At 35.7% G+C, this 19,935-nt stretch overlaps 1 protein-coding gene and 1 long non-coding RNA gene across 3 annotated transcripts in view; one reads left to right on the forward strand and one right to left on the reverse strand.

The window, feature by feature from the left end:
• The window catches only part of LOC113622822 (uncharacterized), a 140,476-nt gene that overhangs the window by 34,990 nt on the left and 85,551 nt on the right, over positions 1 to 19,935 (reverse strand). For both annotated transcript variants that reach the window (XR_003433671.1, XR_003433672.1), the window contains exon 2: positions 17,274 to 17,324. This is a non-coding gene — a long non-coding RNA (uncharacterized LOC113622822). The remainder of the gene's footprint in view (positions 1 to 17,273; positions 17,325 to 19,935) is intronic.
• The window catches only part of LRRC9 (leucine rich repeat containing 9), a 101,364-nt gene that overhangs the window by 26,977 nt on the left and 54,452 nt on the right, over positions 1 to 19,935 (forward strand). Inside the window, exons 10-16 of the mRNA XM_027111400.1 lie at positions 2,188 to 2,364; positions 2,691 to 2,808; positions 6,376 to 6,508; positions 8,619 to 8,741; positions 9,358 to 9,473; positions 14,251 to 14,463; positions 19,417 to 19,536. Coding sequence (XP_026967201.1) covers positions 2,188 to 2,364; positions 2,691 to 2,808; positions 6,376 to 6,508; positions 8,619 to 8,741; positions 9,358 to 9,473; positions 14,251 to 14,463; positions 19,417 to 19,536 — 1,000 coding nt within the window. The remainder of the gene's footprint in view (positions 1 to 2,187; positions 2,365 to 2,690; positions 2,809 to 6,375; positions 6,509 to 8,618; positions 8,742 to 9,357; positions 9,474 to 14,250; positions 14,464 to 19,416; positions 19,537 to 19,935) is intronic.

Raw genomic sequence — 19,935 nt, forward strand, 5'->3', positions numbered from 1 at the left:
CTGTGCCATTCCTGGTTCTTGCATTCCTGGGAGACCAGGCTAGAAGCTGGGAACTGTCCATTCATCACTTCCATCTATTCTCGATTACTCTCAAGGGCAATTCTCGATTACCCTTTTGTTACTTTATAACAAAAACCTTATCTACATAAAACGCCTATAGCACTAGTTTCTATCAGAGCACAATAATAATGATAATAATAACAATTAGAGTGCAAGTAATAATGAGTTTCAGTGGTTCCAGGACATGTTGTTTAGGGGTGACTTGGACTAATTTAGGCCCACCCAGGAAATGATCCCCCTATACATGACACTGTAGGTTTCCCACTGCACATGATGATCTGGTTGTTTAGCCGGACCTCTGAACTAGTTAGCAGCATTATGCTGGATTGCAGCACTATTTCTGTCTCCTTTACCAGACTGCGAGCTCCTCTGGGATTAGTTTGGTTTGGGCAGCTCACTTTTCAACTCTTGGGGAAGAGTAACTGGGCAGTTCCTAGCTGCACTGGTTCAGTCTTTGCTGGTGAGAAAGGCGAATGCTCTAAATTAGGAGCTCAGATGTTAGTCTTAGGAAGAGACACCCCATCAGGAAGCTTACCTTTGTGATCTTAGCCCACACCCACGCTCAGGCCCTGGTTGATTATCCCAGTGAGGACCAGTCATCTCATTCAAAGGCAGATGTACCCCATATAGGAGCACTTAACTTCCTTTTCAAACTGATCCATTTTTTTCAAATTTATTTTTTATTTTTACTTCTTTTCATTAAGGTAACATTGGTTTATAACATTATATGTTTCATGTGTACAACATTATACTTCTACTTTTGTATACATTACAGTGTGCTCACCACCAAATATTTAGTTTCATCTGTCACCATACAGTTGACCCCCCCCTTAAATTTCAAATTAATCTAAATTCTGTGCTACTTTAAGACAGTGCCAGAATTATTACTGTGAGCGTGGCCAGGCAAGGGCAGCAGAGAGCAAATGAGCATTGTGTACATTTTCCTGAGATCTTCACACAGCAGGCCCCTACTTCTCCTTCAATTTTTAGCTCAAATATCTTCTCTGAACGTCTTACCCAAGACTTGTCTTAAGTAGCCCCTGCCTCTCCAAGCCTCTCTTACCCCAAGCCTCTCTTTCTTCAGAGTACTTACCAGTTTAGATTTTTTTTATGTCTTGTTTATTTTTTTGTCCAACTCCCTTGGAAGATAGGGTCCATGAGAGCAGGGACCCTGCCTCTTTCACTTCTATATCCCTAGCTATGAAGTTATTGCAATAGCCCAACTAAGAGATGATGGTGATTTTAACTAGGAAAATAGCAGCGGTAATGATTAAATAGGGTCATATTCAGGATGTATTTTAGATGTAGAATCAAACAGACTTGCTGAAGACTTGGATATTGGTGAGGAAGAGAGGAGGCAAGGTTTATTCCTGGGATTTTAACCTAAGCTACCAGTTAGGTGATGTTGCCATATACTGAGGTGGAAAACACTCAGGAGGAGCAGGTTTAAAGGCAGGTGTGTTGGGTGAGTTAAATTTGAGAGGCCTATTACATATACAAGTGAACACAGCAAGCAGGTAGTTGGATGTTCAAGAGTAGGTATATCCAGCTAAGTGGGGTAAGGGTAAAGCCTGAAAATAAAATGTTGGAATTTACTAGTATAATAAATATATATGTATATGTATTTATATATATATATATAAATAATATATTTAAAATATGTATTTCCAAAGGACCAGGTGAAATCACCTAGGGATAGAGTTTATGGAAACAAGAGGAGAGCCAAAGACTGATTGCTGGGGCAATCCAACATTTAGAAGTCTGTCAGAGGAAAGAGAAGCAGCAAAGAAAAACATGAAAGAGCAGCCAGTAAGATGAAAGCCAGAAGCATGTAGTTTTACTGAAGCCAAAAAATGAAGTGTTTCAATAAAGGAAGATTGCTCCATATCTTTTAGTCAGAACAAATATATAATAATTAATGAAAGAACTATTATTTTATGTTTCAAAGTTTAGCGCCTCTTTTACTGATTGAATAAGAACCAAATCAGAGCTATACTATATGACCATTTATCTTTGGCAAAAAAAAAAAAAATATATTAGCTATTACTTTTTTCATATGTAACTTTGTGTTCTCAACATTTTAAGGAAAATCTCTTTTCTTTGCATATATTTTGTATTCCCATATAGGTTTAATTCCTGCTATGAATTAATTCTATCACGATTTTGTACATGGGACTTCAGAACGTATGGTATTACAGGAGTGAAAGTAAAACGTGTCATCAAGGTTAACAACCGTATTCTAAGACTAAAATTTGAAGAGAAATTCCAAAAGTTTTTGGACAATGAAGATATGCATGATTCGGAGTAAGAAGTTAACTTCCATAAGGAACATTTTTACAACAGTCTGATTTTATTTTGTAAAAGAAAGTCTGTTTTAAAAGTTTACAATGTTGAAAATATCCTTGTCAGTAGATAGTTCCTTTTCATGCATCTTCCTTGACTAGGATGACCTCATAGTTTATCCACATTGGAGCTCTTTTTGAGACTGAGGAGGAGTGCAAGTTTAATAATGACACTGGAACATCCAGCGTAAATGGGAAATATCCTGGGCAAGGCATACGGTCACTTATCTACAGCTAGGCTTTTCTGAAATCAATTCTAAAACTTTTTTTGTCTTAATTATTCTTAAGGAGCTATCGACAGATGCTGGAATGCCTTTTTTATGTTTTTGATCCTGAAGTTACAGTGAAGAAAAAGCATCTGCTACAAATACTTGAAAAAGGATTCAAAGACAGTGAAACGAGCAAGGTAACATAAAATGTCATTCAGAATAATGCTTTCTTCCTAATGAATAAAACTTTGCCACTGATTAAGCGTGGTTTGATTCTCAATGCTTTCATTCATGTTAGAGCAAACTTACACTGTTTCACAAAAAAGCTTAGTGCTATCATGGAAAGTACAATTTCTCAGTATCCCAGGGGGATTGGTTCCAGGACCTCCCACAAATACCGAAATCCAAGGATGCTCAAGTCCCTTATATGAAATGGCATACTATTGGCATGTAACCTATGCACATCCTTTTGTATACTTTAAATCATCTCTAGATTACTTGTAATACCTAATACAATGTAAATGCTGTGTAAATAGTTGTAAGTACAATGTAAATTCTATGTAAATAGTTGTGGAAGCAGGGCAAATTCAAGTTTTGCTTTTTGGAACTTTCCAGAATTCTTTTTTAAAAATATTTTCAATCTACAGTTGGTTGAATCATGAATTACTTTATCTTCATTATTATCTATTTAATCTTTCTAGGCATCTTATATTTTATATTGTGATCCTTTTGTGGATGATTTTGAAATCCACTTCTTTAATCTGTTTTAAACTCATCGAGGTCTTCTCCATCTTGAAAAAATTCATTCAGTTAACACTGCTGTGCTTTCTATCATCCTATTTTTCTCTTTACTTTTACTGCCACCATTTCTTTATTCTCTACTTCATTTTCCCCACCTTGATACTGATATTGCTTTATCCTTGGTCACTCCTGAGCTCCAAAATATCCAATCAACCTTTCTCGGTCCTCCACCCATTTGACGAGGCAGCTGTAGCACACTGGTATAGAGCAGTGTTTCCTAATCCTTTTCTCATCATGGCACGCATAAAATCAAAGTATTGCTGTATTTGAATCCTGGCTTTCCTACTCACCAGCTGGGTGACTTCACCTCTCTGTGCCTGTTTCATCCATTCTGTAAAGTGAAGATAATAATAGTATCTTCTTAACAGAATGGTTAGGATTTAGTGAGATATGTGCAAAAAGGTTCTTGGATACTTGTTCATAGCATCATTATTCACAATAGCCAAAAAGTAGGAGCAACCCAAATGTCCATTAACTGATGAATGGATAAATAAAATGTGGTATATACATACAAGAGAATATTATTCAGTCATAAGAAGAAATCAAATTCTGATACATGCTACAACATGGATGAACCTTGAAAACATTATGTTAAATAAAAGAAGCCAGACACAAAGGGACAAATACTGTACGATTCCACTTACATAAGATATCTAGAATAGGCAAATTGGTAGACACAGAAAGTAGAATAGAGGTTACCAGGGGATGGGGAGGATAGAGGGACAGAGAGTTATTGTTTAATGAGTATACAGGTTCAATTTGGGATGACGTTCTGGAAATGGATAGTGGTGATGGTTGTACAACATCGTGAATGTACTTAATGCCAATGAATTGTACACTTTAAAATGGTTAAAATGGTAGCTTTTAACCTTATGTGTTTTTTTTACCACAATAAAAAAAAAATCACAATAAAGCTTTCCAACCTCTTGGTGGAGAATAAATTGGGGGGAGTAGAAGCAATGACAGGGCCACTACACGGGGGAGGTCCTACAGCAGCTCAGGCCAGAGATGATGGTAGCTTCAGCAGGGTGGTATAGTGAGAGTGCCCTCACTGTACTTTCTGGAAGAGAAGTAGGAAGGAGGTGAAGAATTGAGGAAGGTGAGTGAAGTGCTCAGGGTCATATCAGAGAACTCTGAACCATCATGGGCACAAAGGGTAGAGGAAGGATGGGGCTATTTCTGTGTGTTTTCTGCCTGCCAGACACTGTGCTAGCACTTTATCCCCTGCATCTCCTAAAGGAGATACAATATCTCTAATCCTTCCAGCAGTGCTCTACACTGCTCTGTCCAATATAGTAGGCACCACCCACATGTGACTACTGAGCATTTGAAATGTGACTGGTCAGAATTAAGGTGTGCTAAAAGTTTAAGACATATAATACCAGTTTTTGAAGACTTAGTACAGAAAAAAAGACTATAATTTCTTATATTGATTACATATTAAAATGATAATATTTGTGAAATATTAGATTTAAAATATATTATTAAAATTTACCAAAAACGTTCTTAGACCAGTTTCTGGCACATAGAAAATTTTTTATTAAATTCACCATTATTGCTGAAACATTTGATTATGAGACTGACACGCAGCCTTCTGTGCTAAGGAGGCAGGTTATTGCTAAAACATTTGATACTTTTGATTGCTCTTTCCATTTTGAAACTCTCCTTTAGCATCCATACACTATTGTTATCCTCACATTTTTCTGATTGTCCCATCTTTGTTTCCTTTTCTTTCCCCGTCTTGCCTCTAAACAAGAAAATACCAGAAGGTTAACGTTTACTATTCTGCCCTTCTTTCTCCACACACCATCAATTACTCTCATTGTTAAGATCTTAGAAATGGGGCAAGATAATTGGCTAGAAAAATCACTGGGTAGCACAAAGCTCAGATAAGCTAAATTTCTATGTTATGTTGTGCACACAATGAGTAAAGATTGATATTTATGTTCTGCATCATTTAAGAGACGGGATCTGATTAAAAAGATATGCTGTGTAAGCAGCTGAGAAGGAGGATTTGGCTTAGTGTGGCAGTGTCTGGTCCAGGCAGAGAGCCATGCACATAGCCTCTATCTAATGGATATTTAGTGATGTTCATGGGAAATCTGAGATTATAATTACTAGAATGTGGAATTTGTGATCAGATGAGCCACATTTTAGTATTTATTTTTCTAAATCTCTTTGAATAACAGGTTTCAATAAGAAAATAGGCAATTCAGCATTTATATAAAAGATATATTTTAGATAATTTGGCTACTAATATTAAGCTAGTAATAATTTCAAAACTCCAAGAAGTGACAAGGAGGAGTAGACCTGAGTCCAAGGCATGACTTTGCCAATTTCTGCTTCAGTCCTTGGATAGATCATATAAACTCTCTTAGGTTTTTTTTTTTTTAACTGTTAAAAATAGAGATTTTTGTTTGTTTTAGAGCTGCTTTCACAGCAAGTAATATGAATATTTCTGATAAAACACTTTTAAAGAAGTAACTCTAATCACAATGCAAACTAAAATTTCCATGCATTAGCACAATGAGATGTATTTGGAAAATAATGTAGATTATTAGACCAATTATTAGACTTTTATTTATTTAAATAAGAATCTTCAGTGTAATTTCCCACAGAATTTTCTTTTTGGAATTTGCACAGTTGCTAGTGGAGTATCCTTGAAAACGTGCAAAACTATAGCTCCTGCACCACACAGAGTGGTCAGTTTTGACTCTGGCTGGTTTTACAGGAACAAATGTTGTTCTGTATTACTTTTCATAAATCTATTTGCATATAAATTTAAAATATATAAATGGTTTTATAGAATGAAGTTGCACCTGAAGGTTATCTACTTCTTTTCAGTGAGTCTGACCTGCAGTTTCCTTGTACAGACACATAAACATAAAATGATAAACCATCTTACTAAAGTTGAAGTATTGTCAATCTTGTAAAAATACTCATACTTTGTTTTTTCTTTACAGCTGCCTCTCAGAAAAGAAGCTGTTATTCTTGCTAACAGCCTAAGTATATGTGAGTGTCCCAGAATTGAATTTCTACAGCAAAAGTACAAGAATGAGAAGAAAAACTCTCTTGAGCATGAGCTCTTCAGACATGGTAATACAAGTATGCAGTGTTTCTGAACTTTTAAGTTCTAAGTATTCAAATTCATTAATTATTTGCATAATATTTTTGATACTTGGTTTTATCAACCTGGGAGGTTTTCTGAAACCCATTTTATTTAGTGTTTACCAGTGTAGTGATACATGACTTTCTGATTATTATTACTTTAGTCAGGTTGTCAACAAATATTTACTGAGTGATTATTATCAGCAACATCAATAGGATGAGACTCATTCGTTAATCATATTTAATCCATCTTATATGAAATAAACACTTTTCATAATCTGCTTTTGTTCATTAAGTTGTGTCCTAAAAATAAACTTAACATATTTATGTACATGTTATACACAAACACACACACACAATCACCATACAAACCCCAAATTCATAGGAAAGAGAAAAGAGAACTTGGCCTATTTATATGATAATCATTATATAAAGCACTCAGGAAAACAGGCCTTATTTGTCCTTAATTATCAAAATATAAGATGATAAGAAAATCTGGTTATATATCTAAAGTTGGCTAAAGACAAATTGTGAAGTGTGTGGATTGCTTTAAAGTTGCCTTATAGAAGATAAATGTTTGGTATTTTAATTTAGTCACAGTTATTAGTACTTTATTTGCATCTTGAATATATGTAAATAAAAGTACATGAGTCAGTTTGTAGGACACTTCTGGGAGAGGTTCCCAGGTACCCACAGACTGGAGACAAAGACCAGCTCATCATGTCCTCTCTTGCCCCACCCTCTTCCACTTTTCATTCTTCAGTTCCACCAGTATTTATTGAATGCTTACTGGGTATTAGGCACTTGGTTGGTGATAGGGATTTAGTCAATACAGACTAGACAGTTTCTCCGTTATGGTGCTTACAAATAATAATATCCAAATAAATGTAAAATTACAATTATAATAAGAGCTACAAAGATGAAGTATTAATGCATAGTACCAAAGAATGTAAAATAAACAGAATTGATCAGGTCAGGGAGTAAGGGACATCTATTCTTTGGTCTCAACTATTCAACCTTCTAAGGACTGGGTAGTCAGAAATTTGGTTAACTGAATTCTATAAAAGTAATATTCTAGGTTCCAGACTCTAGCTCTGTTAAGATGATGCATGCTGAACTAAATTATGTGTGTTTTTCAGTCTTTCATTCAGTTAATAATAATCAGAAAATTAAGCAGATTACTGAATCTAGAAAGAACTCCTATTTGAAAAAACCACTTGCTTTTTTTCTCATCCTTCTCCATTCTCATTTAAGAAATATCCATTATAGGGACTTCCCTGGCAGTCCAGTTGTTAATACTTCACCTTCCATTGCAGAGGGTGCTGGTTCCATCCCTGGCCGGGGAGCTGAGATCCCACATGCCTTGTGGCCAACAAACCAAAGCATAAAACAGAAGCAATATTGTAACAAATTCAATAAAGACTTTAACAATAGTCCACATCAAAAAAAATCTTTAAAATAAAAAGAAATATCCATGATGTTTTTCTTGATCCTTCTGGAATATTCTTTCTAAAACAATTAGGTTCTCCCAATTTACATTTCATAACTTGTACATAGTTTTAAAAAGTCATCTGAATACTTTATGCATAGTAATTAGAAGTTGTTTCATAGGATTCAGTGACTCCTAGAGATCCTTAGGATTTAGTGAATTTCAAGGTTCCTTAATATCTAAAGGGAAGAGAAATGTGCATCCATTCAGTAGACATGAGTGCCTGTATGAGTGCCTCTTATGATCTAAGCTATGTGCTGATGATACAGAGATGAATTTTTACCCAGTTAACAAGAACAACAAGTTTCTTAAATTAATTCATAAAAATATTGATAAATACTGTCTTCTTTCCTTCTTCCTTCTCTGTAAAGCTTTGCTTGATATAATCACAGGAATTCTCTTTTATAAACATTTTATTTATGCAACAAATATTTATTGAGCTTCTATTTTGGATCAAGCAGTGTGCTGTGTGCTTTACGGTGGCAGACAAGGTAGCCAGGATCTCTACCTTTACAAAATATACAGTCAAGTCTGGGGCCAATAAGGAAGATGATATGGGAAAATTATTCAAATGAATTAGTGTTAAAACATTTTGTTTTTTCACACTAGGCATCCTCCTGATTACAAAGGTTTTCCTTGGCCAGAGTGTTCAGGCTCATGATCAGGACTCCATCAGTCAAGCCAACTACCCAATGATTAATTCAGTATTCATTCCTCGAAAATATTTACTAAGTATGTCTGCGATGAAGATAAATCTTTTTTCATCTTTCTGAATACAAAATGTTTTCATTTAATACAGATGCTTACAGTTTAACCTCTACCTAACAAAACTTATTAACTTTTTTATAAAAACCTGTTCCTAGCTACTAATGAACTTCTATATTTCTATTTCCTATTTCAGTGACATTTATATATGTGTGCATGTAGATATTTTATTTTATAAAAGTTTGTTTTATGTTTTATATACACAGATATATATATATATGTATAATATATTATATGTATTTCAAAAAATAGAACCTACTCAACTTTTAACAACAAAAAAGTAATATATTTGTCAAAAACTATATGGCTAAACATTGAATAGAAAAGTGAAAAAGTATGAAAAGGGAAAGGAGATGAATATAACTAAACCCTACTAGTCTGTGTAGTGAAAGGGTGACTAGTATTTATAGAATTAAGAAATTGTCTACAGTGGTGGGACGATATAAGAGAAAAAAACCTCAATGACATAATATTTGGAACTTACTGAGTTTGTTGTTTATTAATCTATGTAAGGGTGAAAAATATTAAATATCATTTTGAAGAGTGTTTGTTTTGCTTGTTTTTGTTTTTTATTTTACCCTAGATTCTATCATGGGACAAAGAAACTGTGATTGCAGCATTCGGCAGTACAAGTGGTTTGTCTTTGATCATGACCTTGTTTTGCCTGAATACATCGTAGAATTTGAGTATATTACAGTGGTATGAATTCATTTTTTAAAAATTTTCTTTATTTTTTTGGCTGAGGCGGGTCTTAGTTGCAGCACGCGGAATCATCGTTGAGGCATGCAGGATCTTTCGTTGTGGCACACAGGCTTCTCTCTGTGTGGCACATGGGCTCCGGGCACGAGGGCTCTGTAGCTGTGGTACGTGGGCTTAGTTGCCCCAGGCATGTGGGATCTCCGTTCCCCGACCAGGGATCGAACCCACGTCCCCAGCATTCTATGTTATGGAGACGGCTTCTTTCCTTGAACCTCATTGAACCAACCTCTGCTAGTTTCAAACTTTTCTTCTGCAGTTTCCTCACCTCTCTCAGCCTTCATAGAATTGAAGAGAGTTAGGGCCTTGCTCTGGATTAGGCTTTGGCTTAAGGGAATGTTGTGGCTGGTTTGATCTTCTGTCCAGAGCACTAAATATTTTGCCATATCAGTAATAAGCCTGTTTCACTTTCTTATCATTCATGTGTTCACTGGAATAGTACTTTTAATTTTCTTCAAGAACTTTTCCTTTGCATCCACAGCTTGGCTAACTATTTGGAGCAGGCGGCCTAGCTCTCAGCCTATCTCAGCGTTCAGCATGCCTCCTCACTAGACTTAGTCATTTCTAGCTTTTGATTTAAAATGAGAGGTATGTGACTCGTCCTTTCACGCGAACACTTAGAGGCCATTGTAAGCTTACTAACTGGCCTTATTTATTCATTTATTTATTTTTGCGGTACGCAGGCCTCCGCACTGCTGTGGCCTCTCCCGTTGCGGAGCTCAGGCTCCGGACGCACAGGCTCAGCGGCCATGGCTCATGGGCCCATCCGCTCCACGGCATGTGGGATCTTCGCGGAACGGAGCACGAACCCGTGTCGTCTGCATCGGCAGGCGGACTCTCAAACCACTGCGCCACGTAGAAAGCCCCTAACTGGCCTTATTTTAAGACTGTCTTGTCTCAGGTAATAGAGAAACCCAAAGAGAGGGAGAGAGACAGGGAAATGGCTGGTCAGTGGAGTAGTCAGAACACACACAACATTTATTAAGTTCACCATCTTATATGAGCATGGTTTGTGGCACTCCAAAACACTTACAAGAGTAACATCACAGATCACAGATCACCATAACATATATAATAATAATGAAAAAGTTTGAAATATTATGAGAATTACCAAATGTAACACAGAGACATGAAGTGAGCAAAGGCTGTTGGAAAAATAGCACCGATAGACTTGCTTGATGTCTTCAATTTGTAAAAAATGGCAATAAACCAAAACACAATAAAACAAGGTATGCCTATGTATAAATATAATATGATTATTCTTTAAAGGACTTAATTTTCAAAACAAGTCATTATGACACCTAAATATTTTATCATGCAAATATATTACATGAGTAATATATAACTGTAGTCTCACTGGAAAAGATTCAAACTGTATTGAAGAATATAGAATAAACATGAAAATCTGCTTTCACCTCAATCCCACCACCACTCCCTTTCCTGAAGGCATCCACTGTTAATAGCTTTGTGGGTTTGCTTTCAACCTTTTTTTCTGTGCATTTACACATATGACAACATATACCATTTTACGTAGTAGAGTCAAGTTCTAAGTATTCTGTAAATTTTTTGCCTTTAACAATATGTTTTGGACAAATTTCACTTCAGTACACATAGGTCTATACTTCAGTCTTTTGGTGACTTCATACTATTCAGTAATACTCTGATTTATTTGACTGTTCCCCTGTTGATGAAACATAGGTTGTCTCCAATTTTATTACTACTTAAAACAATATTTCAGTGAGTATCATTGCAGATGCATCTTCCATACAAATATGGAAGTTTTTCTGCAGCACATATTTGTAGAAGAATTGGCTAGTCAAAGGATATATGGATATATGTGTTTTAATTTTGATAGATTTTGCCAGTACTCTTTACAGAAGTTGAACCATTTTATAAATTTCCAACAGTGTGTGACAGTGCTTGTTTCTTTACATCTTTACCAACACAGGTGTTATCAATCTTTTTGTTTATATCTTATGGCCAAAGAAAAGATATTTTATCCTTTCATGTGCTTATAGATTATTTACAGTTTTATGAATCACCTGTTATATCCTTTGATCATTTTCTATTGGACTCTATCTTTTTCATATTGATTGGAAAAATCTTTATATGCATTCTAGATGTTAATCCTTTATCTTTTATATATATGCAAGTGTTTTCTGTCACTTGTATTTTCATTTTATTTGTAGCAAAAAAAGTATTTGTCATTTTCATTTGTAATTTACAAGTTAATTTTTAAGAGATCAGATCTCTCCATCTTTTACATTATGGATTCTGAATTTTATGTCTCACTTCATAAGGCTTATATAAATATTCTCCTTTATTTTCTTCCAATACTAATATAGGTTGTTCTAAAAATTTTAGCCTTTTTTTTTTTGGCTGTGTTGGGTCTTAGTTGCAGTACACGGAATCTTCGTTGAGGCACGTGGGATCTTTTGTTGCGGCACACAGGCTCTTCTTTTGTTGCGGTGTGCGGGCTTCTCACTAGTTGTGGCGTGTGGGTTTTCTCTTCTCTAGTTGTGGTGTGCAGGTTTTCTCTTCTCTAGTTGTGGCGTGCGGGTTTTCTCTTCTCTAGTTGTGGTGCGCGGGCTCCAGGGAGCATGGGCTCTGTAGTTGTGGCAGGTGGCTCTCTAGTTGAGGTGCCCAGGCTCAGTAGTTGTGGTGCACGGGCTTAGCTGGCCCCACGGCATGTGGGATCTTAGTTCCCCGACCAGGGATCAAACCCACTTCCCCTGCACTGGAAGGCAGATTCTTTACCACTGGACCACCAGGGAAGTACCTAAAACTTTTAGCTTTTTAATTCTATCTAGAAATTGTTTTATTCTGTGTGAGGTTGGGGAGGTCAAATAATTTTATCCTTAAAAATGGACCAAGCATCATCTTTTTAAATCTATTTTGAAATATTAGCTATCATTAAAATTATTTTCATATATAAGTGGTCTATTTATAGATCCTTCTATTTCTGTTCCATTGATCTCTCTGTCTAATCTTGGACACCTACCACATTATTTTGGTTATTACAACCTGATGATATGTTTTGATATGTGATAGGGCAAATTCTCTTCCCCTGTCCCCACTTATGTATATTTTTTTAATTCTTGGCTATTCTTGAACATTTTCCTTTCCAAATAAAATTGAGAAACAGTTTGTTAAGTTCTATTTAAAAGTCCTATTAGGATTTGATTGTGATTGTATTGAATTTAAATTTAATTTGGGGCAAACTGGCTACTTTGTAGTGTTGGGCCCCTCATCCAGGAACATGATAAGTTATTCCATTTACTCAAGTCCTCTCCAACATTTTCCTTTATATACGTCTTAAACATTTCTTGTTAAGTATAGTTCTGGGCATTTATATTTTATATTGTTATGAAGCGGATTGTATCAGTCAAATATGCTTTCAGCAAAAGACACAGAAATCCAAACAAACAGAAAACAGAATAACTGAAATAACAAGAAGTAGTGAGGCCAAGTCCCTGGCTGTTGTGACTGACTTCAGTGATGTCGGCAAAGACCTCCATCATCCTTCTGCTTTGCCACTTCATGAACTCTTTTAATCGGAATATTCAGTTCTTTCATCACCTCTGGGAAGTTTCTTTCTCTTAATTCCTTGATCATTTCTTCTCTTCCATTCTCTGTTAAGCCCTCTGGAACCTCTGTTTGTTAAACATTGGACATTCTGAACTGATCCTGCATGTATTTTAATTTTTTTTCTCTTGTATTTACATTTCTGTTTTTAAATTCTGTGCTCTGGAAGATGTCCTCAATATTAGCTTCCACTTGCTAATTTGATTTGCTGTCATATCCATTTGCTTTCTCAGAACGTTTATTGAATATTTTCTATTTCACTAATTGTTTTTACTTTGACTTCAAAGCATTTACCCTATTCTTTTCTGTAGCAGCCTATTCTTTTATAGATGCTTTGTTCTCCCAGATTTTAAAAAATTCTCTTATGGGGACTTCCCTGGTGGTCCAGTGAGTAAGACTCCATGCTCCCAACACAGGAGGTCCAGGTTCGATCCCTGGTTGGGGAACTAGATCCCCCATGCCTGCTGCAACTGAGAGTTTGTGTGCCGCAACTAAAAATCCCGCATGCCGCAATGAAGATCCCGCATGCTGCAACTAGGACCCGGTGCAGCCAAAATAAATAAATAAATATAAAATGAAAAAGTAAAAAAAAAATTCTCTTACGGACCATTTTGGTTTTTCCTAGACCCATTTCTGTTTGTTCATGTTGTTTTTGCCCATTCATCCACAGTTCTTATGATAATTACTTAGTTGCCTGATAATTACCTAGAGCATCCTCCTGCTATTTTACTTGTTCACTCTGAACGTCAAGTTTCTTGGGATCTGCTCTTTGAAGTGGTTATCTCCTGCGCATATTTTGGCTGCAGGTTACATTTCTGCTCCTATTTGTCTGTCAGTTCAGTCCCTTCTGATTTATATCTCACAATTTTTAGTCTTTCGTTGGTACCCTCTCCACTGTTATAAAATATTTTTAACTTGTCTTTTGCTAGTTTTAGGGAATTTTCAGCAGGAGGACACACCCATTCTTAGCCCACAGTTTTAATCTACTCTCATAGATTTCCTAATGTGATACTCATCATAGATATTACTATATAACAGGAACAAAAGTTAATTCATCTTTCCTACATAGCCTATTTCTTTTTCAAAATGATAAATACAGCAACCAAATTTTCAACATTTTTAATAAATTTTTTAGGTCAAGGCTCACTCTTTATTTTCTGCATTCAACAATGTTATCCTAGAAGAGAGCAAAAAAAATTCAGAAGGATCAGTATTGTCCCAGGATTTGAAATTTGATGATGAAGTTATAAAAATGGATCCCAGGATCAAGCCCAGACCAAAACTTACTCGCTTGGATGATAAAACAATACTTTCCCTTGCCAAGACTAGCATTTACAGTCATATTGTGGTGAGTATTAAAATTTGGGGACATGAACCTTGAATTTGGTCAGAATCTATCGCATGAAATCTAAAGATATTAAACCACCTATCTGATGATGCCAGGCAGCATGCTGTCCATGCCAGGCATGCTTAAAAGTGCCCAGCCCTTTTCTTCTACTGATCAGTGTTGTCCAGTAGTAATATAATATGAACCACATATGTAATTTTGAATTTTCTATTAGCCACATTTTTAAAGATTTTTAAAATTAAAAGGTAAGATTAATTTTAATAATATATTATAGTTAACTCAATATATCCCGAATATTATCATTTCAACATACAGGCAATATGAAGATTCATTAACAGATAGTTTCATGCTAAGTCTCTGAAACCTGGAGCATATTTTACACTCACAGTACATCTCAGTTCACAGTTCAAGTGCTCAATAGCCCCACGTGGCTAGGGGCTATCATAGAGGACAGTGGAGGTCTAGAGGCAGCCTTGTAATTTGCAAGGAATTTCATTCCTGAATAACAAATAAACTCTCTTTAACTGATTAAGATAGTAAGTTTCAAAACAGTTTCCAGGACCAATCAACATAGAATACAGGAGTTTTATCTTTACAAAATTAATCAACAGAATTTGAGTAACTTATTGAAGCAACTTACTTTACACTGAGGAAATTCTATTGAGATATTAAGCCTCCCTCTATATCTTGACTCTCAATCTGTCCATTTCAAATCTGCTACCATTCTGTCCAAACTCCCTTTATCTCCGACCTAGACTACTTCCATAGGGCTACTACACAACTCCAGGAGGCACCATGCACATTGTATTCTGTTAATGTGCTCTTTGGATGCCATTCAGTATATAACTTGACTATAACTCAATACAAGGTGTGTGTGTCTGTGTGTTGGGGGCTGGGGAGGTACATGCCTACTAGAGCTATGCAAAAGAGGCCTTGTCCTGCTTCCGCTTTAAGGCCACAACCCATTCTCCATGTTGAAGAGAGAGGAGTCTTTTCAAATAGCAAGTCTGATTTGTCACCCCTCACTACTCCTATTTGAAATGCTCAAATGATCTTCCATTGTTTTAAAAATAAAACCAGAGTCCTTAATATGGCCTATAAGGTTTTGCATGACCTGGTTCCTGGCCTGTCTATCCACACTCTTCTCATACTACCCTCCCTTTAGCAACCTGTGCTCAGCCTCCTTCTTGTTTTTTAATGTACCCTGTTTGCAGCCACACAGAGCCTCTGCACTTGTACTGTACTCCTGCACTGTACTCCTGCATGGAATGTTCTCCGCTGACCCCGTTTGTCCTAGTTAACTCCCACACATATTTTTGATCTATACTTTAGCATTAAATCCTCTTACCTCTAGGTCTAGTTAAGAATCTAAGTAAGATTCCTTTGTCATATGCCTTCCTAAACTATAAATTCCACAAGGGCAGAGATTAGGCTGTTCTTAGTCATTTATATTCCCAGCATGAGGGCAAAAATATAAGATTGTACAGTGTACATTGAACAAAAGGGCCACACCTAAGGGGCAACTTTCAAATAAGAGTAGTATATTTACTACAACAATTTTTTGATGACTGTTGGTAAAATTTCTTTTACTAACAAAATCAGCCTATTGTAACAATTTTCTAAAAGCTGGAAAATAAAGGCATCTTGAGGTAAGGATGCCTTTTTCTAATTTACTCATAAACACTGAGTGGACTAGCATCAACTCTGCCATTATCTAGCACAATACCTAGCACACATGAGATACTCATTAGTTACTTGTTTTAAAACAGAATGTCTTGAGTGGTTCTTAACAAAGAAAGTGGGTTGTTTACTTGAACCTGCAGAAGTAGTAAACAAATTGATATTAACTGATAAATTGATAAGAATACTTAAGAAGACAAATTATTCTTACATGACGCTATCTTTCTATGCATGCACTGAAAGCTAAGGTACAGATAAAAATTCTGAAATGATTTTTATCTTGAAAGTCAATTACTTTGCTCCATCGTTACATTTCTAAATCCATTGTTTATGATGACAGTTTTTTCTCAAGTGATTGTGTGAAACAGAAAGTAAAAAATATTTTTTAAAATAATAAGTGAGGTCAACAGTTTTCAGTCTGCTTCTAAAAATATTTGAAACACTTTTTTAAGAAAGTTTATGGGATTGCGTTGGTTAAACTGTGTTAGCATCATCCACCAAATCTTCAAGTCTAGGAGACTGTCGTTACCTTAGAGGATTATTATTAGAGAGGAAGGAAAACTTCATAACATGATGGCAATATCACCACCTTTATCATAAGTGTGCAGTATACTTATTACAGGAGCAGTCTTCCAGCTGACAGCATGGAAAAATTGTTTCTGAACTATATTGTCAAGATTTCATATTTGAGTAATGAATTCTTGATAATAAAGCTTCAGTAATGAAAGGTTTAATAAATGAATGTGCTCTGATTGGACTGAGCTTATAGAACATGTATTCCTATAGATTTAAAGGGATTAAATAAAAGTTTTAAAAAAAACAGCACCAGAAGGTAGGTCTTTTTTATTATCTTTGGTTTGTGATAAGAAACAGAGGAGAGTTAAGACTTCAGAACACCTTGGGCAGCTTGTGACCTCCACCTGACTGTATTAATTTGGTCAACACGCATAACATAAGAATGGAGGGGCTTTTTCATATTAAATTTGCCTATATTGCTTAAAAGCCAGCAAATTTTCTAGGGTTTCCAGTAAGAATACTAGATATTAGAAGAAGGATATTTAGATATCACACCCTTTGTTCTCCCTTCTTTGTGCCGTTACTGTAAGAGAAACTGAGGGGAGGGTACATACCTCTTATTTTCTTTTCAGTTATCCCCACCAGGTCGAGTTTCATGAGGACATCTATAAAAATAAATAAAATATGTAGAAATAAAAAACCCAGAGTAACATAATTTTATTTATTTATAATTATTTATAATTATATTATATTTATAATTCTCTTACAGCACAATTAAATACTGAAACTTAGAGTTGTCAGTTATGTCTGGCTTTTGTACTGGTTTACTCATTTAGCATTTACTGAGATTTGCTGTATTTTAGGCAATGAAATAAGTATTGGGGGTTCAATGAATAAGTTATTTTCCCTGCCCCAAGGATATTATTTCAGTGGAGGAGACAGATATGGAAACAAATACAGGAAGTTTGGAGTTGCTGGGAGAGGTCCACAGAAAGAGGTGGGTTTTTTGTGGATTTTTGAAGGATATGAGAGATTTCATTGTTTTTGTCTTCCAAGCAGAGGAAATACTTTATCTGTAAGCACATGGTTTTGAAAGATCCTGGTGTCTTCAGGGAACACTGAGGAATTCAGTGTGACTAGAACATAGGGTGTGTGACAGTGGAAGTATAGGTGTAGGTTGGAATACAAAGAAGATACATGAGGCTGTGGATGGAAGAGTAAGAGGTTATAGCCACATCGGGATGGATTTCAGAAGGCAAATTTATAAGTTTACATTCTTTTGTTTAGGGAATAGGCTCTCTGTTTTTAAAGACCCTACCTTTGATAGCTTGTGTTTAGATTTAACTGTGGTCAGACTGGTGGTATAGAAATCCAGTAGAAACTATTGTAGTAGTCCAAAGGACAAAGAATAGTCTGAACTAAGGCACTGTAGTAGTGATGGTATGGAGCGGTTGATTTAAGAAACATTTCTAGAATCAAATGTATATAGAAAAGAGGGGAAATGGATGATCAACAATATCTGTTAGATGGTGAAACTCTTAATCAGGATTGAAAATATGTACTGCCAAGCAGATAAGAGAAGATGATGAATTCAATTGTGAACATGTTAAGTGTAAGTTATCTGTAGAATCTGTCATGTGTGACCTGTAAACTAGTCTGCATAAATTGGCCCTTCTTAATTTTAGCAAAGTTTTGATAACTATTTGACATTCAATTGTTTCTCCCTGCCAGGAATTTAGTTATGTCCACAGTATAATAGGGTATAAGATGGTGGTGGTAAGTGAAGAGGGTTGGGAGGTAGATACCTGATTTTATCATGATACCCATTTGTTGTGAATAAGGTGGTCAATTATATTGACATTTTCTTGTGCCACTATTTATTTTGTAGACTATGCATAAATCTTCATTTGATACCATTAACAATGTTATAGTTTAAAGAGAAAAATTATGTAGACATCAGGGTTTCCCCTAAATATAAAAATATAGTAACATTCTTTTTTTTTTTTTTTTTTTTTGTGGTACGCGGGCCTCTCACTGTTGTGGCTTCTCCCGTTGCGGAGCACAGGCTCCGGACGCGCCGGCTCAGCGGCCATGGCTCACAGGCCCAGCTGCTCCACGGCATGTGGGATCTTCCCAGACCGGGGCACAAACCCGTGTCCGCTGCATCGGCAGGCGGACTCTCAACCACTGCGCCACCAGGGAAGCCCATAACATTCATTTTTATACAGCCCAGGATCAAATGGGCAGGGAAAATCTGGGCCAAATTCTGATGTAGAAACTGTCTTAGACACTCTCCCAATTCCTTCTTTGATGTTGTGTCTCCCACTTTAACACCCTCAGCCTTTCTTCCTTAGTCCAGTGCCCTCATATGGTTTCCTGTAATCAGGATGTATCCTTGCCATCCTTTTTCTTGCGAGGCGACCTAGCCAATACCCAAAATCTTTAGGGCCTACACTGTTCACTAGCCTGAGAAATAAGTCTGCCCTAATGAATATCACAACAAAATATTTAGCCATTTTCTAAAAAGAATTTCATGCCGATTATTGATAAACTTAGAGCAAGTGGAAGATCAAATTAATCAAGAACCAGATGCAATGCTGCTATTAGAAACTATACCTTTTAAAATCATATTATAAAATCAGACTATACTTTCAAAATTATATTTTTTTCTCATTGGCTCTCTCTTAATGTTATTTAAATAGCTATAATTAGGATATAATCTGTCTCGTTTTTTATTTACATTTTATTTTACTTCAGAGTCTGAATCTACATGGAAACAGCTTGAGTAAATTGAGAGATCTCTCCAAGTTAACAGGACTTCGAAAACTTAATATCAGCTTTAATGAATTTACTTGTTTAGATGATATATACCACCTGGTAAGAACTGTCTTTTTGAAATTATTTAAGTAAAATAAAATTATTAATTTAATGAATAAATTATTTTTGTAATTTAGACCTCATATATACCATATTAACAGCCCAATTCAGGAACAAAACATACATAAACTATATATATAGTATGTTACTTTCTCTAAAATAGGCCTTAGATTTAGATTCTGTTTACAAACCAAATATACACCTGTGGCCATATCTGATTTCTAACTACTTGAAAATAAATGTAAAATTACTCCAGACCTGTTTTTAAAATGGCATTTATAAAGTGTCATTTCCAATTTCTTCTGCTCTTTTTTTCTCACTCTTTTTTTTTTTTTTTAACATCTTTATTGGAGTATAATTGCTTTACAATGGTATGTTAGTTTCAGCTTCACAACAAAA

The sequence above is a fragment of the Aethalodelphis obliquidens genome, unplaced genomic scaffold (assembly GCF_003676395.1).
Source record: "Aethalodelphis obliquidens isolate GAN/ISIS:26980383/991018 unplaced genomic scaffold, ASM367639v1 scaffold10, whole genome shotgun sequence".
In the NCBI taxonomy this organism is placed as follows: domain Eukaryota; kingdom Metazoa; phylum Chordata; class Mammalia; order Artiodactyla; family Delphinidae; genus Aethalodelphis; species Aethalodelphis obliquidens.